The 26,449-nt window shown below is 41.5% G+C and overlaps 1 protein-coding gene across 1 annotated transcript in view; it reads left to right on the top strand.

Moving 5' to 3' along the window:
- The first annotated feature begins 371 nt into the window (after positions 1-371).
- The window catches only part of LOC145768593 (sushi, von Willebrand factor type A, EGF and pentraxin domain-containing protein 1-like), a 57,954-nt gene continuing 31,876 nt past the window's right edge, over positions 372-26,449 (top strand). Inside the window, exons 1-21 of the mRNA XM_082580122.1 lie at positions 372-460; positions 709-864; positions 1,192-1,423; positions 2,511-2,644; positions 3,575-3,831; positions 4,933-5,090; positions 5,636-5,772; positions 6,167-6,426; positions 7,115-7,253; positions 8,943-9,293; positions 9,731-9,793; positions 10,221-10,461; positions 17,186-17,309; positions 18,720-18,879; positions 19,607-19,846; positions 20,287-20,490; positions 20,890-21,020; positions 21,871-22,151; positions 22,731-22,849; positions 23,328-23,513; positions 26,190-26,378. Of these exons, the coding sequence (XP_082436248.1) occupies positions 397-460; positions 709-864; positions 1,192-1,423; positions 2,511-2,644; positions 3,575-3,831; positions 4,933-5,090; positions 5,636-5,772; positions 6,167-6,426; positions 7,115-7,253; positions 8,943-9,293; positions 9,731-9,793; positions 10,221-10,461; positions 17,186-17,309; positions 18,720-18,879; positions 19,607-19,846; positions 20,287-20,490; positions 20,890-21,020; positions 21,871-22,151; positions 22,731-22,849; positions 23,328-23,513; positions 26,190-26,378 (3,826 nt within the window). The 5' untranslated portion in view covers positions 372-396. The remainder of the gene's footprint in view (positions 461-708; positions 865-1,191; positions 1,424-2,510; positions 2,645-3,574; positions 3,832-4,932; positions 5,091-5,635; positions 5,773-6,166; positions 6,427-7,114; positions 7,254-8,942; positions 9,294-9,730; positions 9,794-10,220; positions 10,462-17,185; positions 17,310-18,719; positions 18,880-19,606; positions 19,847-20,286; positions 20,491-20,889; positions 21,021-21,870; positions 22,152-22,730; positions 22,850-23,327; positions 23,514-26,189; positions 26,379-26,449) is intronic.

Below are 26,449 nucleotides of genomic sequence, written 5' to 3'. Positions count from 1 at the left end.
GTCCATTCAGGTGCACTTAGTGCATGGAATAATTTACAAGAACAATCGGAAATTTCACTCAGCCAATCTCGGTAACCGTGCCTGCGTTAGTGGTTCAACCACTTTACAAGTATCAAAACTGCCAGGATTAAGCTTTCAAAGAAGCTTTCTCAGCCCGAAGATGACCGACCAGCTAACTTTTGTGTAAGCAAAGACAGACAGCGCAAAGATTTTTAAAACTTTGTTTCGAAGCATTTTTTAACTTCAAAATTGTCAAAAAGTTGATGTCCGCACTTTGTTTGCGAATAAATCTTTCACTTCATGACTTCAAAACCTTTGAAGTCGTCGTCACTGTTCCAACCAAACAGTTGCATATTTGATCGCAGGTACTCTTGTGAGCCTGGGTACGGCTTCGACATGTCCGACAGCACGCATTGCGTGGCTGGCGCTTACACATGGAACAACCCACCAACATGCAAACGTCAGTGGATTGTGGTGAACTAATCAGTATTTTTTTAAATGCTTCGCAATGTTACATTTCGACAAAGTAGCCTACTGTTTTTTTTGTTCGAGGCATTTTCGGTATTTTCTTTTTTTCAAGACTATTTGATGAAAATGCGCCTCACTAGAATACTATGCTAAGTTCGCAGCAGTATCTTTGTGTCAGAGCCCCCTGGTTTCGAAAAAAAAAAAAATCGTATTTCCTTCAGCACATTGTTTGTTGCGCAGGCGTTTGCCAAGACATATCATCACTTTGTGAAGGCAAGGTAGAAGGGGATTCGTGTCGCACCGTTTGTCCTAATATGACATCATTGTCGCATGGAACTACCAGGATATTCTGCAGGGCCGATGGAACTTGGAGCGGATCTCTTGCATACTGCGTTTGTAGGCAATTTTTGTGTTGGTTGTTTGACAAAATTATCACTTTGTTTCGATTGACATTCTAGCAAATAATGGAAAAGATCAGCAACATCTCAAGGACATAAGGCTTCACTGAAAGTGAAAGTTAATGGACTTTAAAATCCTTTTTTAGGATTAGAAAGTGAATGCCTAATTTTGTTTTCACTTGTTGAACCTAAATAAATCAGTTTGTTATCCTTTGTAATCCTTTTTGTATCCTCTTGCCTCATGGGCCGATCCGACAGATGTTTTTTGGTACACCCCTTCTTTTTTCCATTTTTTAGCAAATAACGTTTTTAAAATTCTGTTCAGTCAAACCAACATTTCGCATATCAACCGTTAAAGAGGTGGGCGGTACAAAAGTGCATTACTGTTTGGTGTACAACGGCATCGTTGGCAAAGACCCCTCCGTCGTGCTGGTGCAGTGTCCAAGCTGGACCCCCCAAAGCAGGTCAAACTTATGGGCCTGGGAGGGCCCATACCTGTTGAGACATCTCTACACTGGTTTGTGTCTTGCGGCCACTAGTCTTGTCCACGGAGCAAGGTAAGGCTGCTGGTGTGGGTTGGGCCAAGTACCTTGTTAGATACAAGCCTTTATTGTTTAATGAGGTTAAAAATTAATTAAGTTTTCTTCTTTTTGGGTGACATACCGGTCTGGATGTATCACATATCTTAAACTTTCTACCGTTTTTGCACTGAATATGTTAAGTTACTGACTGTACTGGCAAGACATAAAATAACGCAGATTGTTTTGCGACTCAGATACCCTTCCCCCACGCTAGCCTTGAATTACCCATATTTGTTGTGTAGTTCTTAGCAATTCAAACAAAAAACAATACTACCACTAAAATCCACTTAATATCCATCCGCGTGTCAAATTCAATTGTTTGAGACGGAGTTTTTATACTTTTAAATATGGCATCCACGGCTTATTAGACCTAAGTTCACCGCTTGTGAAATCTTGGGACCGAGATTGGTTCATTGAGCGGATTCTATTATTGTATACAAAATCCAGCGCAACCCACTTACCTTACAACCACCAGATGCGTGGCCGAGTGGTGGGGACGTTTTTCCCACTCGCCGAAGGAAGACGGTTCGATACCCGCCGTAAACAAGTAAAACTTTAGTCCCGCTAGCTCAGTGGTTACGCGCCGGGCTCAAGATCATGCGGCGCTGGTTCGACTCTCAGGGTGTTCGCTTTAGCAACGCATTTCAGTACTGCTCTCTATTAAGCGGCACTTAGTGAATGGAATAATTCTCCACCAACAACACTTCAACAATCCGAAAACTTCACTCTGTCAATCTCTGTTTGGGGATTTTTCATCAATTAAATCTACTGGAAAATTTTTTTGTGTCCAGGTTTTTGTCTGCAATTGACAAAATTGAAGAATAAAATTGAACAAATTGAGGATAAAAATTAAACGGATGATAAGATAGGAAGTTAGTCCTTGTGTCCATTTTTTATTAAGTGTCGTGCCAAAGGCACAGTAGCGTGCTCTCGATTAATGTCAAACCATCGTCCTTTCGAACGTCTGCAGACGTTGAATCAATGTAAAAATGACTTATTGTTCCGTCTGGATATCACTCGTCCACCCAACTAGCAAGGTTGCCATGACGCTGGTGTTTTTAAGGTTGGAATTACGAGAGTGCAATTTACTCGACCAGCTTCAACAGTGGAAGTGCTCAGCCGATGCCAGAAGGCCTTACCTTGTCAACCTGAGATACGAAGATCACTATGTCTGGGCGTCAAGTTCTTACTTAACCGGTAGGTGAACTTGCCACTATAGTCTACTACAGCAGTCTTCTCGCTTATTCATCACACGGTTAACAGACCCACACGCTTATTAAGCCCAATGTGGTCCGCTCCAAAATTACTGAATGTATCGTATAGGAATGGCAGAGAATCATTTCCCGCTTAATAGACCCACCCGCCTAATAAGCCCAAAATCGTCTTGTCCCAAGTTGGACTTAATAAGCACGGCCTATACTGTATTTTCATGTACAGCTATTGAAGTTCTTTATTTTGGCCTATGGAAGGCTAAGTGCAATGAAACTACACCACCTGCTATTTTTGTTTACTTCATCGCAGTAGTGTTGCCAGGCTCCTTCCAGTGAATCTAATCCTATCCGGTAACACTGCAGTCATCTGCAAAAATGTGTAAGTAAGCTAAAAAAGCATAAAGTTTAGAAGGGTACAGTTGAAATGCAGTTTGTTTTATTGTACATTCAAACGATGTCTTCAGCTTGGAAATTGTATTGCAGGTTTTCTTCTATAGCTAATTTTTCTAGTTAGTACAATGTTTTATATTCACATATTAGGCTAATACATACGAACCTATTTACGTTTACGGCCCACGAAGAATAGTTTTGCCTTAATAGATTAAAATTATCACGAGATCTTTGAAACTTCAAGTAAAGTTAAAGCTGTTAGAATCTTTGTCTCAGTTTAAGGCTCGTTTCGTGTGCTTGGCTCGCTGGGTGAAGCTACAAGGCTTTAGTCGTATACCCAACCAGACGAACTTACATTTTTACGTCGTTTCAACGTCTAACGACATTAAAACAATCAAAAAAGGCAACGTTTGCTGGTTGGTTTAAAATCTTTACTAGTTGATGTACATTTTACAGACTTCAAGGTATGCCATTGTCTACTTGGTGTGTCAAGTGACTGTTTGAAGATGCTTCTTTATTTTTCCAGGCAACACCAACGATGATAACGCGCGATTGATCCACGTCGACGATCTCCCCGGCCTCCCGAATTATGCCGTCGACGTCACGAATATCAAAGCCGACTACTCGTGGTTTGCGATGAACACTAGCTTCCCTGCTGCGCAGGATTACAGCCTATGCGCTTCACACCACGCCTCCACGTACCTGTGTCCACCCCTGTCGGCCGCCCTCCCTGTCGGGGGTACCACAAACCCCGAGACATGCGCTGAGCTATACGCTGACCAGGTGAAGAGAACTGCCCACAAAGGTGGTACCAAACTTTTGTGGTCACAGACCCTTTCAAATAACTATAAAGCCTGCTGACCCTCAAACTTATGAAAGTTACTTTGACTTAGACATTGGATATGCTAGAGATGAGAGAGACCATAGACCAACTGGCAAGGGCAAATGGAGTAAGATGGTATGGACATGTGATAAGGAGGGAGGAAGGAAGTTTTCTTAGAAAGGCACTAGATCTAAAGGTGGATGGGAAGAGGAAACGCGGTCGTCCAAGAAGAACGTGGAAACAACAAGTGAAGGATGAATTTAAAAAAGTCGGACTGAAGGAGGAAGATGCAAGGGACAGGGTGAAATGGAGAAAAGGGATTAAAACAATTGCTGCGCGGAAACAATCGGCCACCCCCACTAGTGGGGAACAAACCGACGATGGATTATGATGATGATGATGATGATTTTACAATATTAGATTGAACTACGTGAATTTTAGTGCCTATACTTTAATACTTTGTTCTCAAAATGCACCTTTCGACCATTTAAACTTTTTCCTTGTCAAACCTTTTCCTTTCACCCATTTAAACTTAAACCTTTTACTTTTCATCCATTTAAACCTGCTTCCAAAGGTTTAAATATGTTGTATATGTTTTATGTAATGGGCAATGCCTGTCTTGGCACAAAATTTCATTCAAAAAAGCGGCTTAATTTCGCTATAACACTCGCTGATGTTTGCATAGAAATAGAAGATTAAACAGCGTTGTGAAGAAAGGGGCGTTCTTCCCGGCTATCAGCACAAGGCTGAGCACTCACTTGTACAGCGAGCAGTTGCGATTCGCTAACCGTAGCGGTCGGTGTAACATCCACTCTAGCCATTTAGACCATCCAGTCAACTAAATGTTGTTCGGCGGCTGCCGAGAAACATTAAACAGCGTTGATATAACTTTAACTTGCTTTATTTCAAAAGTCGTATCTTGAACAGTTCTTCAACTCACGTTTTCAACAAAGTACATCGCTTGACTCGTTTAACGCATGATTGATGCCTCTACCTAAAGTTTGTTCATCATAACTGGTTGTGACTGGCTGTAACTGGATTTACGCAATTGTTTTCTCCAGGACCAAGAATGTAAGTTTGAATGCCTTTCCGGATATGCTCTCGGAAACGGATCGCATACGGATACAAGGTGCCTGGCACAAGGGATATGGTCCACCATCAAATTCTACTGTGTCATAGCATGTCCTACCCTAGAAGCGCCAGACTTTGGCCAGTTGACGTAAGCCTATACTACTTGCAGCAAATAGTCCTATTTTTTAGTCTTGTGGTTCAATCTGGTTCTTAATGTTGATTAAGCTCATTTTTACATTGATTCAAAGTCTGCTAATGTTGAATTGGTGTAAAAATGAAACAATTTCTAACGTTTGGCTTCACATCGCTTTGCTTCCTTCTATGAGCTTTGCGACTGATATAGTTAATGAACGAACTGTGAAGAAAGGAGCGTTCTTCTGGCTATCAGCATAAGGCTGAGCACTCACTAGTACAGCGAGCAGTTGCGATTCGCTAACCATAGCAGTGTAGCTTCCACGCTCGCCATTTAGACCATCCAATCAACCATATTTCTCGGCAGCCGATTGCACCAAGAATTGACAGCAATATACACCGTGTTTCCCCCATGAAGCAGTATGCGATACTGACGAGCCCAGCCTCATGAGCGAAACACGGTGTCTATCGCTGTCAATTCTTGTTACAAATCGGCTGTCGAGAAACATAATGAGCGACTATTGTCACATAAGCGCAGAACTCGCTTTCACTTGCTTCCAGGTGTTCCACTCAGCAAACACCCGTAGAAAACTCGACTTGCACATACCGGTGCGACAGTGGTTACGAGCTTATTGGTCAAGCCAGTCGTGTGTGCCAATGGGATGGCAGGTGGTCTGGGGCTGGTTCATACTGCGCAAGTAAAAACACTTAAGTATCTTTCCTGGTCAAGCTCACATGGCTGTCAATTGACATTCATCTAATGCTGGCTTTTGCACAATAATCTAATCTCTGGCATAAGAATCGATTTCGCTGTTGTATAGCATCTTCAGCTTATTCAAACAGATTCAACGCAGTCTATACAGTAATTTCTGTGGTTAAATGAATCAAATGAAAACAATTTAATAGCAACTGCAGCAATGCAGGAACACAAGGAAAAGGATGGCAGTGCATCATAATTGAAATGTTGGTATAGCCACATAACTCAAAACCGCCATTTAAAATTTTAATATCCAGCATTTGTATGCTTTGTATCTCACCCATATCATTTGTATACCAAACCTCATAACCGCCACTGATCTCTTTTCTTCCTAGAACGTTGCCAAACGTTGGCCATGCCCAGCCATGCCACGGTCTCCCCTCTGGAATGCTTCGGGAGCACTATCGGGGTGCTGCCTGGGACCATATGCTTGTATTCGTGCTTCGAAGAATTTCGGATAACCGAAAGAGCGTCTGGGACCTCTACCTTTGACCAGTCCGTGACACGAACTTGTTTTAGGAATGGAACCTGGTCTGGAAATGCACTCACTTGCGCCCGCGTGTGTCCAGCTCAAACTAAGCCAGCAAACGGCAAGGTGGCGTTTTACATTGTGGCCTACATTTTTGTTTCTGTTAGAAGTGAGGGTTTCGGCATTGAAAGCATTGTTGACAAAATATATTATTGACAGTTGCTTTTCCTTAATTCCCATGGTCTGAAAAATGCCCCACATCTATTTCATGCTTTGAGCAGTCACCTTAAGCCAACTGTTTGAAAGTAGCAGTTGGAACACTCGTACCGGTATTCCTCAGCAACTCCGTTTTGATGAATCAGCAACTCCGTTTTGATGAGTCAGCGACTCCGTTTTGATGTGTCAGCAGTTAGTCCCAAGTTTGAGTTAAAGGTCACTGCAATGTAGTATGAAAGTAATAAAACGATCAAGTAGGCTATAGAAGATTAAAATAATTCTTTCATTCTATGCTCACAAAATTTCATATTACCAAAACTCTCATCTATTACATAGTGTCATGGCCGTTGAGAGGTTATTTTGAGCCCGGTACGAATGAGATCCCCTAGTCCCACATCTTGACGTTTATTAAGAAAAACGCACTGTATCCAAAGAATACGCTGTGGTTTCTTCATGTGTCTAGGCCCCTTGAAAAGGTTTCAGGCCCCTAAAATTATCCCTGGCCCGGGTCCAAAAGTACCCCCTGTACACTCCTGTCAATGCTATTGCACAGCGTTTCCTGGCTTCAACCCTGTCCAAACATTTAATCACCTTTCAGATCATTCCTATAACCTGCGTGACCGACTACAGTGTTGCCGGGTTTGAATGTAAACTTGAATGCAACGAAGGTTATGCAGTGTACGGCCGAGACATTCGGACCTGTGGGCAGCAAGGCGTTTGGGAAAACTCTGTCACTGGTTTGTAAATACTAAGACCTGTCATGTATTTTAAACAGACTTACAGACTTATCACAATAATTTCAATAATTTTAAACTTTATTTGGAAAGTCATAAACCATTGATCTTACATCAGTGCTGGTATATTTGATTTTTGTGATTGTGTGATCATAAAGCTTTGATTTTTAAAATTGCAATGCGAAAACTGCGTTTGTGAAGCAGATATAAACTCAGTTTGGTTAAAGCAATGTCTTCTGGTCAAAAACCACCGAATACGTTAATTGAATTCATGTTGTAGGTAAGGAGATCTGTATTCTGTAGAAAAATTTATTTACAGAAGTTATAGTGATGAAGTAATGTTAACCTAATGGAGGATCAGTCGAAATGGTAGTTACATGGAACCACCAAGTTACCAAATTGGGGTCTTCAGTATCACCTGCCCATGCCAACGATGTCATAAGTATTCAAATCAACATCAGAATGTGTTCCATTTTAACTGGTTTACTTCTACATGAGCTTCTTTATGTTCTTATTTGAGCAGAAAATTGACTGAATCAATACGTAATTTTAACTAATGTGCAAATAGTTCTCGTCGTCGTGTGAGTCTCTGGGGCCTAGGGTCTATTCTTTACCGCCCCTGATTCACGATGTTCCCGGACTAAGCTGGAAGGCTACTAGAGAGCATCCAGTCTTTGGTTTCATCATCCATGACACGCAGACCTTCCACTCCGTTAGGTGGCTTGAAAATGGTACAGTCATTGATGATGTGGTCTGCGGTCTGTTTCTCAGCATCACATTCACAAGAAGAGAGATGCCATTCCCCATTGGTGCATGGTTGAGCGGAAAAGCCCGACGCCCGTAATGAGACAATTGAGGCGCACCCACGCCTGCCTTTGTAGTGTCAGACCCGTGGGACAGTTGTCGACATCGAGGATGAACGAATGGAGTCTGGTGGTGTTTGACTTCCATTGAGAGTTCCATTTATGGTCCGCCTAATTAGCCAAAGAGATATTTTGTCCATCAGCTTTATTGATACAGAAGTTGAGCGGCTGGCACGAATGGGTGTCTTGATTCCAGTCGACGTGGGTGCTCTTTTGGAGAGCTGAGATCTTGGAATAGAGAAGATAGTTGAGCTCCAATGCCCGTCGACCGAAAGACGGAGTGGCTTTTTGGCGACGAAGCTCAGCGGGTTGGATGCCAGCAAGAATGGGAAGATTGTCCAATAGTTCTCTTAACAGACGCGCCCGCCCTGACTGCACCACAAAATACGCAAAAAGTCTCTAAAACAAGATGAATGCCGTACGTCAAGATTGCTCCCCAAACTTCCTGCCAATCGGTTTGCTCTTTTGGATTTTCACTTTTCACAACAAAACAAACATGTGCACAGTGCTCTGCTGAGGAGTAGGCAAGGGCGAGGGATGCTATACCAAAGTGTCAGCCCTCGTTACCTAGCTGGAGCCTGCTAAGCGCTTAAGCAACCAAATAATTCTGAAACAGCGGTACACTTTAGTGCGGGCCGCATGCTGCCCGCGGGAACGCCATCTGCGGCCTGTCTGGGCTCTACAATCTTAAAGCTTAGACCGAATTGCAAGGAAAAAATGAGTGAAAATTTTTTATGCGGCTGCTAAGACTCGCGAAAAGAAAACTGCGACATGTGGCTAAAAAACTTTGTGCAGCCATGTTCTAAAACAAGTATATTTTAAAACACAGATGACTTGGGCCCCCCGTGTCGCACCAAGTGTACTTCACTCCCTCTTGTATTGAACGCTCAGTTCACTTGCTTCGTCAGTGGCACCACCACCAAGTCCGACTCGAATGTAAAAGGGACCAGTTGTTCTAATCAGTGTTTTGGGGGGTACGGTCTAACCCCTGGTTCACCCACCAACCGAGAGTGCAAGGACGATGGGACGTGGTCCGATGAGGCGGCCACTTGCCTCGCGGAGTCCCAGTTTGCCATCTTCCTCCTTCGCCAATCCAACGGGATCGACCAACCCCACGTCTGCCTTGTCGCAAACACCAACAACGAAGTTGCAAAAATCGAATTCAAATTGTGCATGGAAGGTGCGGCTTTCATTCAACATCTAATTGAGTTTGGCATAACCGTTAATTTTTACTTTATTCTTGTTGTGTAAAGGGTTGATGCGATGCTGATGAAAGTTTTGGATAAGTGAACAGGAGGCAAGGAAGCCAATCTTCGTGTTTCCCTTCAAACGTATAAGTACCTTGCCAAGATACAACCGCTTGTTTTTCTGTAAGGGTCGCACCAAGTTATTGAGCGTTGGGCACATCACCATGCAACCATGCAATACTTCATATCAAATGAAGTTGGAGTGGTAAATCATGCGATAAATTAGCAGATGCCAACGCAAAAAAGTATATGATTTAGAAAATCTGTACTCTACAGTGATTTGTAATGAGTGTGGTTTAGAAACGCCTGTTAGGTCACAACAAAGAGCAATTGACAGCATTTGAAAGTTCCTTGTTTCTGCTTGTTACAGGCAGTGACATGCACCACAGGTGGGCTTGGTACGATTTAAAGAAGCTTAAAAACGCAGCTACAGGTTGGTGGTATAGAGGAGACTGTTGCAATGCTGAGATAGACTGATGTTTACTACATGTCGATGGCACCATTTGTGTGCATTTTGTCCTTTCCCCTAGTATGTATATCTCCAATACGACTTTCTGACACCAAAGAGTACCATTATGATATTTGTCCAGCTCTTTTAAATTGACTTGTCAAAGTAAGGCAACTTGCTTAAGTAACCAATTTGCATTTTGAACGGCGACGACTTAATAACTGTCCTGTGTATGACTGTATGTGGCATGAATTACTGGTGCAATACAAATGAGCCCAGTCCCATGGGCGAAACACCGTGTTTATCGCTGTTAAATCTTGCTACAATCGGCTATCGGGAAACTTAATAGCAACTGTTATCAACGCTCCGCTTTTTACAATGAGAAATTCTTTAACTATATCAATCTATGTAGGTCTCTGTCTCTCTGTGGAGAAACTACAAGCTGGTGAAAAGCTCATCCTAACCCCGTGCACTGATGACTCGTCCCCAGCTTTGGACCAGTGGTCTTGCAATGGCATTGTAGAGGACGGTCGGTCCTGGTTGCTACGAGTAGCCAACACCGACTTATTCCCCGACTACGGATACGCGTACAGCAGCAGCCTCTGGCTAGCAGCCACAAATGCACTGGATCTTGATCAAGACGACGTCCATTGGTGACTTTTAAGTTTGAAACTTGTTGGAAAACCACTACAACATTTTGTGCACCAGCAGACAAACCAAGCAACAGCGTGGTGTTTGTCTCAATACAATCACAGAGATTTGGTAGAGAGTTTGTATTATTGTACCACAAGCATACGAAGCCGAGTAACGCAACCAGATTTAATATATTTACAGAAAACAAAAACTACATGAAAAACAAATCTCCCATCGATCTGTTTAACGTCGTTTTAACGTCGCATTTGGATTCTCATGTATATTGTTGAGTGTTGAGCTAGTCAGAAGCACTGTGCTGTTTTATCTTTTTGATAAATTCAGTCTCTATCTACTGTAATTTGTTCATACGTACAGTAGATAGAATTACTGTGTGATTGTTATTCCTGAAGAGGACATCATGTGATGTCGAAAACGTTGGATGTGTAATTTGTTTCAATGTAGTTTTTGCTTTCTGTAATGTTAAAACATGTTAAATCTGATTACTCGGTTTCGTATGCTTATTGCATACAATAATACAATAAAAGACAAAAATTTACAAACTTTTTCGTATAGTAGTTGGAAATGTTTGCAGTTTTTTATGTCATGGTACAGTTGGCACACGCTGTGTTGTAGGAGAAAATCCAGCAAGTATTTTTAGGGATGGCGATCTTAAAAAAACACAATGATGTGTTTATTTTATATCAATACGAGCATGCAAATACACCATGAAATAAAGTTACTTTTTACGTATTAAAGGGAGCAATCACTCCAATCGTCTCTTTTTCCCCCCTGAATCCGTCACTGGCTGGTATCAACCAAAGTGTTTTTTAATCAACGTAAATTTTTAGCCTGGTATAGTAGGGTCAGTTATGTACATTTTGGTGCAAACTGGGGTAGACGTTTTTCACCTATATTTTCGAGTTCCTTAGGTGCAGTAGATGTAAAAACCGTCGGGAGCCAGAAAATTTCAGGGATGGAAGGTGCCTAAACGACTGACCCTACTAGTATTAGTCCGGCAGCCCGTGACGTTTTTGTAACATCATAAGGTACAAAAGGTTTGAGTGTTTTATCAACCTTGCCCCACTGTGGGATGTTCAGAAACCCACATCCGAGGTTTCACTGCTGGGGCGTTTGGGGGCTACGGCCCGGTGAAAAACCCATTTTGGGGGTCAAAAAAACATCATAAGGTACAAGAACAAAACCTACGCCAGAGTTTATGCCTTCACTTGTAGACTTTGGAACAAGTCGATCTGGGTGCCCCAGGTGGGGCATTCCCGAATAAGGGGCCCTCAAAGTTGGGGCAAAATACGTAAAAATAACATCATAAGGTACAAAGATGGAACTTCTTTCATCAGTTGGGGCATGTTCCACTGAGTACGAAACAACTTTTCTTATGGCCCCAAGGTGGGGCTTAACCTTATTTTAGGGGTATAACCCCTAAAATTCACAAAATTAACATCATAAGATACATGGATGAAACCAAGTGTAGGTGATAGTACCTCACTTACGGATTTCAGAACATTCAAATTTGGTCGCCCCAGGTGGGGCATTCCCCAATAAGGAGTTCCTCAAAGTTGGATCAAAATACGTAGCCTACCGGTAAAAATAACATGATAAGGTGCAAAGATGGAACTTCTTTCATCAGTTGGGGCATGTTCCACTGAGTTTGAAACAACTTTTCTTATGACTCCAAGGTGGGGCTTAACCTCATTTTGGGGTATTACCCCTAAAATTCACAAAATTGACATCATAAGGCATAAAACCAAGTGTCTCTCGTGTATATTTCAAAACGTCTGCAAATATTTTGGAAAATCAACGAAGCATGTAAGATATAATATCTACACAGCATAACATTTGCTTATTAGGCTAAAATTTATCACTATGAAAATACATATTGTACGCAGGGGTGGATTGGCGGCTAATCATTAGCCTACTGGGAATTCGAGAACGTTCGCGGTTGGCCGGTCAGAGGGTCACTGTTCTGTTTTATGTACAAAAATTTTTTTTATTTGAAATATAATAGTCGTAGCGCTATATCCTTATTCTTTGTTTGAATAACACTGACAATGATTGAAGTTACAAATCGAAGCTTGCTATACAAATACGTACAATGTCTAACTTTATAGCCTACGTCATATTACCGGTGAAAGACTTTATCTAAAATGAAATAAATTGTTTGTGAAACGAGCATTTTTATGCTAAATCTATTTTGATAGAAGTGGACCGTTATTATTTTTAAATTCCCGGGCTAATTCAATTTGCTAATCCGCCCCTGATTGTACGTAGGCCTACCTACATTTAAGTTTCTCTCAGACTAAACACTGAACAGAAACAAATCACACTATGTGGTCTCACTTAAACAACTGAGAGGACTTCTCGAATAACATGTGACTTGTGCTGAAAGAAAATGGAAAAATTGCTCGCTACAAAATAACGAAACCTGGAACGGCGTGCGAAATAAACGTTACATATTTATACACTAGTAGAACGAAAAGATGCACATTAAACTATTTAAAAACGTATGCCCTGTTCATCAAATCAAAGGGCTTCTTGAAAAAGCATGCCTCCTGCATAATCTCTCTCGGGTAGGCTATGCACCATTGGCCCCGGTTTGCAGCCATGTGAAAAGATCAATTTTAACACTTTTTTCTATGTGGTTTCGTGAGTTCTGGTGGAAACCGTAAAATTAATACAAGTTCAAATCATACTCTATCCCCATGTTTACAAGAATAAAGGTAAAAAGTTGCTTATGTAGGCTATAGCCTACAGTTTATTTATGCTTGAGGTGGAGAAAGGCAAAACATCTATTCATTAAGGGTCTGCAGGTTCGTCGTCAGAAAAGTCGCATTCATCCGTTTCTGTTGTTTCATCATCTGATTCTGTTCCGTCTTGATCCAAACCCTTCTCACTTTGCAGAACGTTGTCCAGCGTGGACGGAACTGGACCTCTATGAAACCAAACCAGTGAATTCGCCATCTTCCAAACGCCAGCCGCTTTCAACTGGTTTCTGGAAAAAGCTTCCTTTTTCAGCAGCATGATTCCAAATGCCACAAATGTAATTCGCTCTGAGTATTTTCTGATAGAGCACAGTTTTGCACGGGGGAAAGTTGCTTCCATCTGAACCTTTCAGTCGTCGCAATGGATTGGAACCTTTCGATTTGTATGTCTCAATGAATTTTTTAAATCGTAATTCATTAACGCAATGATCACTTTTACATCCATACATCTGGCACACAAATTTTTCAATGCCTTTTTCAATGTTTTCATCAAGATTTTTCGAATAGGCTATCCCAAAGCAGCAAAGGTATGTTGAGCATGCACATTTTTCTCCAATATATTAAGGGGTCGAGCCTTCCCTTTACCCGAAAAAGCAGCTGTTTGATCACAGCCTGTAAAGCAATGAAAACCGGGAAGCGACCGAAGCATGTCTGGAGATAAAGTACTGCCAAGCTTTGATACATCAATATATCTCAGAGTGTTGTTTGCCTTTACACCAACTTCCATCCATATGTTACGTCTTTTTGTACAAACGACAAATTTCCCAACAATATAATCAGAACATTCGTGTCATTAGAGCGGACTACCACATTTTTCACATCGTGGCATGCGGTGACGATGTGGCACATTAGGCGCGTATCTGCTTCTTCGTGGTAGCATAACAAGGACTCCTCTTCACCACACAACATTTTTTCGCCATCTTTTCGATAAACATAACATTTTTCATCAAGTGTTACATAAAAGAACCTTAAGTCGAGGAAGCTGGAATACTCATTTGATTTTCAAGAATTAACAAGAAAATGCACCAATGCTTGCTTGAAGTTGTCATTCCTCATTGCGGCTGCAAAATTAACAGGTCGTTTTATGGCCTCTCCTTCGATGACGTAGGCTATTGCTGATCGCCGAAGCCATGAATTGCTCGGCGATCTCGCTTGGCATCTTTCATGGACGGCGATACAGTTCTATCGAAAACAACGTGTATTGTTTTCCCACTGTGTCTGCACAATTTCTTCAAAGTCGTCTTTGCAACACCTCCGAACGTCATTGGCAAATCTCCAAGAGTGTGAAGAAGAAACATACCATCGATTTCGAGAGCCTTCAAAAGCATTGAATTTTGGCTTGATTTCATCGTTGCATCCATATGGCACAAAGACAGTGGTACTGGTGTGAGGGGGTAAGACAGCATCAATTCCACGTCTACCTTGTGATCTACTGCTAAACATAGAAGCCTTCCCATCAAATTGCGTTCCATTCTCAACTGATAAAATTTGCCTTCGCGGGTTATGCTTTTCACAACGGCAGCTTCAGAAGCAAAGTTGCAGATTTTGTTTCTACGTGTTGGCTTGTTGAAGGTGCTAGCGTCCTAGTGGCATTGATTTGTAAATTTCTTTCTATCCTCAGTTCCTTTTTGAAAAACATTCAAAAGAAAATTTGAAGTGACAGAAGCGACTGCTTTTCCTGTGCTAATATTGAATAGAAAGGATACATCGAAGCTTGCACTAAATGGATTAACTGTACTGCTTATTTTTTCGCATTAGTTTATCCAAATGTCTGCGGTCTCTATCGATGCTTGAAGGACGAAGGTCAAATGATGCTTTCTCTGCTGATGTCATCCCCAGATCTTCATAGAAGTTGTGAAGGATCGATCGGCGCATAAAGTGGGTAAGTGCCCATCTCCGTCTGGCACCAATTGAATTAGTGAAAAACGAAATCCCAGTGAGTCGATTGGCGGATTCTGCATTGATTGTTTGCTCCAAAGTTTGATCAACAGCACATCCGCAGAAGTTTATTTGAGTTCTTTTTACGGACAAGATGCCTTGTTCAAACAGATCACTTATTCCAGGGCGAATTGCTTCCATTTTTAGCATGTTATCCTGCAGTCGCAAAATCCATCTTGCATAATTTGGTTGGTTGAAAATGAAGAACACGCTTGACATCTCTCCTATGCAGTGCACAAACAACTGATGATTTGCAGAATGAACACTCCGAGCAAAGAAGAGGTACGTCTTGACAAGTTTTAAGTATCCATACCAGCAGGCCTACTGGGCAGTCTTGCCATTTTCTTCTGTTTCGGTTTTTCTTGAAAATTCTTGGTAGGAACTCAAAAAGTCTTTAACATCGTCATCCATAAAGCCAATCGTTGACTGGGATGGACGAATACATAAACGACGCAGTTCTTCGTCTAGATTTTCAGGAGCAGGGCATTGTAACAAGAATTGATTAAAATGCAAGATTTCTAATGCTGTTCTATTCGTTTGCACCTATTGTAATGAGTACCACGCAGAAATTCGTTAAGGGATCCTTCGGCAAGAATACCAGCTTCTGTTAGGATGTATGGACCACCTGAACCATCCAAGTACTTACCCATAGCTTTAAAGAACGCCATGCAAATGTGGAAACCACCCAGTAATATGAACAAGCGGTCACATTTTGGACTTTCTTGCTCTTGAATGGTGACGGCATGTTTTGCAATGGCCAGCTCGTATGTAACACACAGGTACTCTTGCTACCATATGTACGTATGCTACTGTACACTACAGTCTTCAATCGGTGAAATATTAAATTATAGTTGCTTATTAGGGAATTATGACTTTCGCACCCGGTATCAGTCTTTGTGCTAGGAAAAATCCTCAGGTGAAGCAAAAAAATGTTGACGTTTTGCAAACACTTGTTTCCATCTAAATAGGATACAACCTTGAATTTGGGGTTGTATATCCTAAAATGAGGTTAAGCCCCACCTTGGAGCCACAAGAAAAGTTGTTTCAAACTCGATGGAACGCGTCCCAACTGATGATAAAAGTTCCATCTTTGTAGCCTACCTTGATGTTATTTTTACGTATTTTGTTCCAGCTTTGGGGCTCTTTATTCGGGAATGCCCCACCTGGGGCGACCAAATTTGAATGTTCTGAAATCCGTAAGTGAGGTACTATCACCTACACTTGGTTTCATCGATGTACCTTATGATGTTAATTTTGTGAATTTTAGGGGTTTTACCTCCAAAATAGGGTTGAGCCCCACCTTGGGGCCATAGGAAAACTTGTTTCGGACTCAGTGGAACATGCCCTAACTGATGATACAAGTTCCATCTTTGTACCTTATGATGTTATTTTTACGTATTTTGCCCCAACTTTGAGGCCCCCTTATTCGGGAATGCCCCACCTGGGGCGACCAAATTTGAATGTTCTGAAATCCGTAAGTGAGGTACTATCACCTACACTTGGTTTCATCCATGTATCTTATGATGTTAATTTTGTGAAATTTAGGGGTAATACCCCTAAAATGAGGTTAAGCCCCACCTTGGGGCCATAAGAAAAGTTGTTTCGTACTCAGTGGAACATGCCCCAACTGATGAAAGAAGTTCCATCTTTGTACCTTATGATGTTATTTTTACGTATTTTGCCCCAACTTTGGGGGCCCCTTATTGGGGAATGCCCCACCTGGGGCACCCAGATCGACTTGTTCCAAAGTCTACAAGTGAAGGCATAAACTCTGGCGTAGGTTTTGTTCTTGTACCTTATGATGTTTTTTTGACCCCCAAAATGGGTTTTTCACCGGGCCGTAGCCCCCAAACGCCCCAGCAGTGAAACCTCGGATGTGGGTTTCTGAACATCCCACAGTGGGGCAAGGTTGATAAAACACTCAAACCTTTTGTACCTTATGATGTTACAAAAACGTCACGGGCTGCCGGACTATATTACACAACAAGGGAATAAGTCATTTACCAGCGCACTGTTGTTTTTAATCCAGGTATGCTCGCAGTTATGTTGATGACGGGTACACAACGTTGTCAGACTCTCCCCCGGTCACAGTGTGCTCCAGGAGGCCCGGACAAGGGATTTGCCCGCCTCTCAGATACCCTAATAATGGAATAGTAAGTTTTTAAGAGAAGCTAATGTTGCAAATTGCTGAAGAATTGGTGGAAATAGTTACAATTTGATACATTAGAAGTAAAGTTGTTTTATTGATTGAGGGGAACCTTTATTATTGGACTGAGAAAGCCTCTCTAGAAGCTTAATTTTGGCAGTTTCTCATTCCTGCTGAAAAGCTTGTAAATTTTACAGTAATAGTATTTTCCGCTTGTTAACCCACCTCGAGACCGGACGATTTTGAGCTTATTAAGTCAGTGAGATTATTGATTGATTGAAGCTTTATCCTCGGACTGGGAAAGCTTCTTGCAGAGCTTAATCCTGGCAGTTTCGCATACTTGTAGAGGATTTGAATTGCTGACGCAGGCCCGGTCACCAAGATTGACAGAGTGAAGTTTCCGGTTGTTGAAGTCTTGTTGCAGGGTAACTATTTCATGCATTAGATACCGCTGAATGGAGAGCAGTCCTTATAACGTGCGTTGCTCAAGTGCACACCCCGAGAGTCGAACCAGCGCCGCGTGATCTTGAAGCTTCTTCGTTCCAGAAGTGACGCGCTAACCAACTGAGCTATCGGGGCAGTATTAAGCAGGGAACAAGAGTCTTCCACTCCCATGCATTCAGTAATTCCGGACCAGGCAAAATTAGATTTAATAAGCGGGTGTGCTACTTGGCTTATTAACTGTTATAAATAAAATTAGGTTTAACGAAGTTGTAGACTTAATGGAAACTTTTGTATTGAAAGACTGCGAAACCAAACCATACAACACTTTTAAAACATCATTCAACTACTGTAGCGTGAAGTAGAAAATATTGTGTTTGAGAGACTTACAGTTTACGTTTTCATGTATGGCAGCACCCATAGCTAAATTTTTCTCAAACAGGTTTGTTACAGAAATATGGTATTTAGTTAAAACACAAAGTTTGAGGAAATTAATAGGGGTCGGGGAGCGCAGTGTTCGGGGGACGGGATAGGTTGCATCCATGTAGTATATTACCAGCCAGTTGAAATAAATAGGTTTCATTTCAAGCTTGTATTTTTACACATAGTTGTGTAATCTCCCTTATATCTAATTATAATACTCATACATTGTTTGTAAAATTTATAATGTGTGTCTAGTTTTTTTGTTTTGTTATGGGATGCCAATGACAAAATATTGATCGAACTGATTTTGTTGAGAAGGAGCGATCTTCCTGGCGTCCGCACTACTTGACTACTCACTATAGACCAGCGAGCATTGTGTTTCGCTAACCATATCGGTGTAGCCTGCAGACTAGCTATCAAGACTTTTCCAACAGCATGTATTTCTCGGCAGTCGAGTGTAGAAAGAATTGATGGGCGAAACACGTGTCTATCGCTATCAATTCTTGCTACATTCGACTGCCGAGAAACACGAACTAATTTTGTTGGTATTCAGGTACATCCATTTATTTGTGTGGACAGCAGCGAAGTTAGGATAACTGCCGGAACGAAGTGTCAGTTCGAGTGTGGTGTGGGTTATAGGCTGAAAGGAGGCCTGCATATTGTGGAGTGCCAGACTAACGGAGTATGGGCTGGTTTGGTACCAAAATGCTCCAGTGAGTGTTGTGACTCTTACACTAATCCCATATCTTAACCAAGCAGGGGTGGATCCAAGGAGTAGCTTCAGGGGAGGTTGTGAGTTCAACAAAACACAATAATGTGTAGGTCTACATTACCCCAACCTTGCAAATACACCGCAAATAAAGTTATTTTTCTGTGGTTTAGGGAAGGGGGGGGAGGCGATTGTCTCAATCGATTGATTGCCTCAATCGCCTCCCTTATTGGATTCGTCACTGTACTAAGCACTAAATATTTTTTTTAGATAACATTGACCTCTATGTCTTTTTTCATTGTAAAAGCAATCGATGGACATTGTTCAAACAACTTTAAACCAGTTCAGCCTCGTAACCCACATCAAGTGCGTAGATAACTTTCCCTCCGCTATCTGGTTTACTTATTCTGAATCTTCATTGGTCTATTGTGGGAATTTTTATCCTCGGACAGATAAAGCCTCTGATAGGTTATTCCTTGCCGTTTCACATACTTGTAGAGGCTTTGAACCACTGACGCAGGCCCAGTCAGCGCGATTGGATAAGTGAAGTTTCCGATTGTAGTGTTGTTGCGTGTGAATTATTTCATTTACTAGTAACCACTGAATGGAGCAAGCAAAGTCCGTCTTTCAGAAATAACGTTACCATTTATTAAATATATCTTATTGAAATATTATTATTAAATACTATTAAAATTAATTATTAAATATTATAACGTTTTAGTACTTTTAAGTTTTGTGCCGGAGTCTTCCCCCCGTTCTGCATGGACGCATCTACCCGGTCACGTGCGTCGAAATCGACATCGATTTGGAAGAAGAGCGAGAAAAAAAGGAAGATGGGCAGCACGTAGGTGTATTGCAAGACGAGTCGTGTTCAATCGAGTGTGACGATGGGTGGATGTTGGTGGGCGGACCACCAGTGCTGACGTGCTTGGGCAGTGGCGAATGGAATGCCAATCAACCTACATGTAAACGTAAGTGTTCAACGGCATTCTGACGTCATAAACCTCACAATGTAACAGTTATCAAACAACAAATTTAGATGTCGCAATTATCAGGTATTCTTCATCAAACATCAAAAGCTATCAGTGGCTGAGCGGTAAGCGCGGTCGGTTCTAGTGCACACAGGTCTGGGTTCGGTTCCACTTCATAAAAACTTACAGCAGTAGTTCAACGTGAAAAGCAAAGCGATTGGAAAGTGTGTTCAATATGTTCAGTTGTTCACTAAATAAAGAGCCTGAAACAAAGAAACTAAACTATATTTAACAAACGTGTCAAAAAACGAAACTTCATCTTCAGTGCCATTGAAGATTCAGAATATGAAAACTGTTTTGTTTTAGTATCTATATTTTGTATAGGCTGCAGTCGAACCCGTTCCACATCTCTATCTTCACATGTTGCTTGTAATTTTCAGGGTTATGCCCCCGGTTTAGCACCCCAGAGAATGCAATCGCCCTTGAGGGGGCGTGCTTGACGACAGAAAAAACTGAAGGCCACGTGTGCACGTTCAGATGCAACCCCGGGTACGGAGTGCCGAGGGCGAAGAGCGCTTGTGGCAACTCAACAACCGTACTAGCTGATAGTGACGTGGGGGAGAGAGTGTGTGAAAGTAACGAAGGTGAAGAAAATGATTTTGGCTTTGTTCGACTTGTTCGCATGAGTGGTGTTTTGTGGTGCAGAAGCAAGCTTAATAAGAACTGACACTACTTCAGATTTTGAATATCCCACTCGGTTCATCATTTCAAAATCCCTGTAGATCCCGTATGCACTACCTATCTTTGGTTGCAGTTTTTCAAACTAACTAAATTTAAAGTAGTTTCAACTTCTGTATTCACCTTTTCTTCACAGTTGGTTTCTTTATGTGCGGATGTCATTGCTTAATTTTCATTTCGATGATGTATGATATAAGTTCTTCTTTTCTCATGTGTAGTTTTTAAACGTTATAGACCATATGTACGAGTATATCATGACGTCATAAATGAATTTTCTTGCATGTTGCAAAAATTGCAACTTTTAGATCCGGAAGCGGAGAAAAGAGGATATGACATTGAAATCCATTTAACATGCTCCTCCAGTGGGGCGTGGTTGGGAGTGGATCCCATCTGTTATCCTCTCTGTGATGCTTTATCACAACCTAAAAGTGGAGAGGTAAGTGGGCATTGGGCATGCTTTGACAATTGAATCTTTCCCAGCTAGCAAATCAGTCCCTTTTTTACATTGATTCAACGTCTGTAGACGATTCAACGTCTACAGACGTTGAATCAATGTAAAAAAAGGACTGATTTGCTAGCTGGGTTGATTATTCAAGATATCTGCATAGCTGATTGGCAAGAGTGTGTGGCCAACGACCGAAAGGGCGTCTGTTCGACACCTACCAAGAGCACATGACCTCATTTTGGCAAGACGTTTGATGACATTCTTGAAGGCAACACAGAGTTATTGCTTTCTTTGCCTTACCCACTTCATCTGAATTGCCAACTACCAGGTGTGAAACTAAGTTTATTGCAGGTTCCAGCTTCTCAGCAAACACTGCCAATTTCAAATGAAGTTTTTTTTTAGTAGGCCTACAAGATACATTTTAATGTGGGTTACTACAATAAAATGATTATATAATAATGGATTGACACGTTGCATATGCCTAGGGAATTGTGCTTCGAAAGCTAGTGACAAACCGCTACCACCACAGCGAACCCGCAAATTCGTGACGGAATTAAAGTCAATGTTTAACCTTGTGGTATTATCTCGTGTGTTTATGGCGCAGTCAAGATAAACTTTCCTACTTAAGGAACCTTATAAAACAACGACACTCTGACTCCATTCGTCGTTGCACATGACTAGGAATCTGTGTTCTGAAAGCTCTTGATAAACCGCTACCACCACAGCGAACTCGCAGCATCAGGCTAAAACAAGTCGTTTGTATCTACGCTTGTGAAATAAAGTGAATGGTTAATTGTGTGAAGAGTTTCTTGATATAAGTAATTCTTACTTTCCTTGACAGGTGGAGCCAAAATCGTGTATCGAGAAAGACCAAGTAGTTGGGACGACTTGCGAGTACGTGTGTGCACCGAGACACATGATCAGAGGCAGCGAGTATAACTTCACCTGCATCGAAGGTCTGTGGATCTCCACCGACACAGTCAATGACGTAGAATTCGACATCGACATCTTCAGGCACGGCTATGAAATGAAGATCCCCGCCTGTGATCTCTTCTGTCCGAAACTGATTGTCGAAAACGCCAACCGCAGCACAGTTGTTCCTCCGTCCTGCCTTGTAGGAAAGTACGTTGGGTTTTTACTCTTAGTTTTGTACGGCAGTGCATTTCGAGGTGTACATCGCTTTAAACCTAAATTGTGCGTTTAAGTTTGTGTTGATTTTACGTGAGCGAAATTTTTACGTAGATCTGATTTTACCGTCAGCCTGTGGTTAAGGGCGGTGGGATGGCGCAGCGGGTAAGGCGCTCGCTTTCCAATCATGCAATCCTGGTTCGACTTCCGGCTCAAGCTGGTTGTTGACAAACACCGCTCACCTCTACCCAGGGTGTAATATATTGGGTGGGCGTAGTTGCTGAAGAAAAAGGCGGGCGAGAGAAAGGAACTGGCCACTCTCCCCTCGTTAGTGCCGATGGCTTAGTATAATGAGAACCTTATCTTCTCATCCCCCGATGCTTGGATTCAAGTATGGGACTCACCTTTACCTTTTTACCTGTGGTTAGGTTTGGACTTTCTTTGTGGCACGTTGTGTTGTTAATATAGCAGTTATCAAAATATTTTCTATGAATTGAGACGTCTGCAGATGTTGAATCAATGTAAAAAGTCAGATTTTACTTGCTGGGATAGCTTACCTACTTTTCACTGCAGGAATCCAGTCGGAACTGAGTGTAAAATCTTCTGCGAGTCTGATTACGTATTGAAGGGGAATTACCGGGTCACGTGTTTAGACGATGGCAAGTGGAACTACGACTTGGGTACTTGCATCAGTAAGTTTATAATAACTTTATGGAAAGAAATATGATTTTAGATTTGTCCTCTAGAATTATTTTGCTGAAGCATCATCAAGAAATTGTAGTAAAAGTCATCACTACAATCACAAAAATATTTTTTAAATTGAGACTTAGCTTGGCTTGGCCATTTTTTATTACACAGCGCTTTAAAAACTTTCATTAGCTTACACTTTTCCAAACCATTCGGGTAGGTAAAGTGGTGCATGTATGCCTGACCAACCTAGAATTTACCGCGATAATTTCATGAGGCTGTGTCTTTGGCAAGACACTTAACAGCATGCTTGAAGATGGACACGAAGATTGGCTTCCTCGCCTTCCGGTGCACTTTTCACCTAAATCTTCAACCACCTGGTTTCAGCTTGTGAATGCGACAATAATTTTGTAGATAAGTTGTGCGGAAAGGTGTTAGCTTTGAAAGTATTGAATATCGAGTTTAATAGCGGTTTGTTTTCAGAAAAATGTCCTGCGTTATTATCTCCACCTAGTGGGGAAATCTCCCCCAGAGTGTGCACGACAGCGGCCATGGGGGATGGGGCCATCTGCACCTTCTCCTGTTTCGATAAATATGCGTTGGAGGGTTCAGTGACAACGACGTGCGATGGAAAAGGGCTTTGGTCGTATGAATCTCCGATATGTCAACGTTAGTATTCACCGATGAGTTTATTCTAACAATGCTTGCTAGTAGACTAACAAAACATCTCTTAAACTTTGTCCTTACCTCTTTGCACCGTTGAGCTTCTAAAGCAGCGGTTCTCATCCAGGGGTCCGCGAAGCGTTTTCAAGAGGTCCATCAAAGTTTCCGAGTTTGCAGCATAATTGTTGATAATTAATTACAAAATTTAAAAATTGTTTTGTTGTTTCGTATTTACAGTGATTCTAAAATTGTGCATCGCGACGCCGTGGTTCGTCTTTTGGCATTTCTAGGGTGTCGCACAAAGGTTTGGTTTCTTAACTAAAACACTTTAAGCAAAAGAGTCAAATCTTTTTTATAAGGTTATATTTTATTATTTTTGTTCAACTGGATTATTTTGCAATTTTAGTTAAGAGGTGACTTTCTTCAACCATAAACAGATAAAACCAAGCAACCACACGGCATTTAACATAATATATTAAACTGAACATAAACTATCTACGAACGTTTTCGGCCTTTATGTTCGTAGATAGTTTATAGATAGTTTATGTTTAGTTTAATATATTATGTTAAATGCCGTGTGGTTGCTTGGTTTCATCTGTTTATGGATTATTTTGAGACAGCAGATTGTAGATCAATGCTTAATTCGCGATGCAAACGATCATCATTCTATTGGCACTCATAGTTTTGCCATGATTACTTATTTAATATTGCTTTGGCTACAAAAAAAATTCTTTGTAAAGGTCACAAAAAACATTAAATCAGCATATTGACCGCTGAGTTTTGATCCTGTGTGCCAACATATGGTCAATGGTCATATAGGTAGCCTAGCTCATAACTTCTTCAATGTCATCAACCGTCATAAGTGCGTTGCGAGTTCAAGAAATTCTTGAGTGTGTCACTTCAAAACTTATCAAACATTTGTTCTGAGCTGCGATGTTCTAAAATTTCAGATAAAGTTTTTGTTTGAGCTCCGCGTCCTTGAGACCTCCTGAAGGGGTTCGCCAAGACAGAAAGGTTGAGAATCACTGTTCTAAAGCATTTACAATCCACACTCTTTTCCACTGGTACCTAGACTCTCCAGCCTGGCCCTGCGACCTAAGCTGGTGGACCTCTCTCTCCGGTGCATCGCCACCCCAAAATCACGCCGCTCCCCGCCGCGAAATTTTTTTCCCACGTACTTTCTGTCTCATTTACATATTTTGGTAAAAGTTTGTATGAAAACCGTGTGAATGCAACCTTTTTTCGTTGGCAAGGTTGGTTCAGTGGTTTCATCCTCTGCCTAGTGTTCGTGAGAACGAGGGTTCGACGCCCGTCGAAGTCAAACCTTTGTTTTTCTTTAAATTAATTTTTGCGGTGCACAAGAGCTTTTCAAAAAAAGTAGGATTAGGGAAAGCTTATATTTTATAATCATTGCAGAATTTCATTGGTAAATAGTTATTTTGCAATCTGAATCAACCAATCTCTCAAAACACTTTCGGAAAATCTTACTTTTAGAGTGACTAGAATCAATGAGACAGAAATCTTGTGGGAAAAAAAATTCGCCTCCCGGCCGCCGCGGGGTGTGGCAGGCCGGTCCTTTAAAGTCTCTGACCTGGCTATGTTTATTGTGTTCTTCTCGCTGTGTCAATTATTTTGATCTTGTGCATTGTCGATCCAAATAAAACAGTTCATCACCGTTGTGGTGTTCATGAAGCTTTAGATGTTTATGAAGCTTGTGATGCTCATGAAGCTTGTGATGCTCATGAAGCTTGTGATGCTCATGAAGCTTGTGGTGCTTATGAAGCTTGCAATGCTTATGAAGCTTGTGATGCTCATGAAGCTTGTGATGCTCATGAAGCTTGTGGTGCTTATGAAGCTTGCAATGCTTATGAAGCTTGTGATGCTCATGAAGCTTGTGGTGCGTATGAAGCTTGCAATGCTTATGAAGCTTGTGATGCTCATGAAGCCTGTGATATTTATGACGCTTGTGATGCTTATAAAGCTTGCAATGCTTATGAAGCTTGTGATGCTCATGAAGCTTGTGATGCTTATGAAGCTTGCAATGCTTATGAAGCTTGTGATGCTTATGAAGCCTGTGATATTTATGAAGCTTGTTAGCTTGTGATGCTCATGAAGCTTGTGATGCTTATGAAGCTTGCAATGCTTATGAAGCTTGTGATGCTTATGAAGCTTGTGATGCTTATGAAGCTTGTGATATTTATGAAGCTTGTAATGGTTATGAAGCTTGTGGTGCTTATGAAGCCTGTGATGCTTATGAAGCTTGTGGTGCTTATGAAGCCTGTGTTGTTTATGAAGCCTGCGATGCTTATGAAGCTTGTGATGCTTATGAAGCCTGTGATGCTTATGAAGGTTGTATGAAGCTTGTGATGTTTTTAAAGCTTGTGTTGCTTATGAAGCTTGTGATGCTTGTGAAGCTTGTGAAGCTTGTGATGCTTATGAAGCTTGTGATGCTTATTGAAGCCTGTGATATTTATGAAGCCTGTGATGTTTAAGAAGCCTGTAATGCTTATAAAGGTTGTGGTGCTTATGAAGCTTGTGATTTTTATAAAATTTGTGATTATTATGAAATTTGTGATGCTTATGAAATTTGTGATGCTTCACCTTCATGCACTGCATTGTCTTGTTAATAATCTCTGTTGCAAACCCGCCCGTCTTATAATTGCCATCCCATGTCGTTTCCAGGACGATGCTATCCAATACCGACGTTTTACAACGGCGTTGCTGAGCCTGTGACGTCATGCTTCACCGAGCACATCAGCACTGGGGAGACATGTACCTTCACATGCGTCGATGAGTTCCTTCTGAGCGGGAACTCAGTTTTGACTTGCTTGGAAACTGGAGACTGGGACCATGCACCCCCAACATGCAACCGTAACGAAATCTATTTTATATTTATTTGAATTGCAGGGTTTGATGGCGTAAGTATAATTGAGGGGATCGAA

This window comes from Aplidium turbinatum, chromosome 4, assembly GCF_918807975.1.
Source record: "Aplidium turbinatum chromosome 4, kaAplTurb1.1, whole genome shotgun sequence".
Lineage (NCBI taxonomy): Eukaryota > Metazoa > Chordata > Ascidiacea > Aplousobranchia > Polyclinidae > Aplidium > Aplidium turbinatum.
The sequence above is the reverse complement of the archived record's forward strand: the minus strand, read 5'-3'. Positions and strand labels throughout refer to the sequence as shown.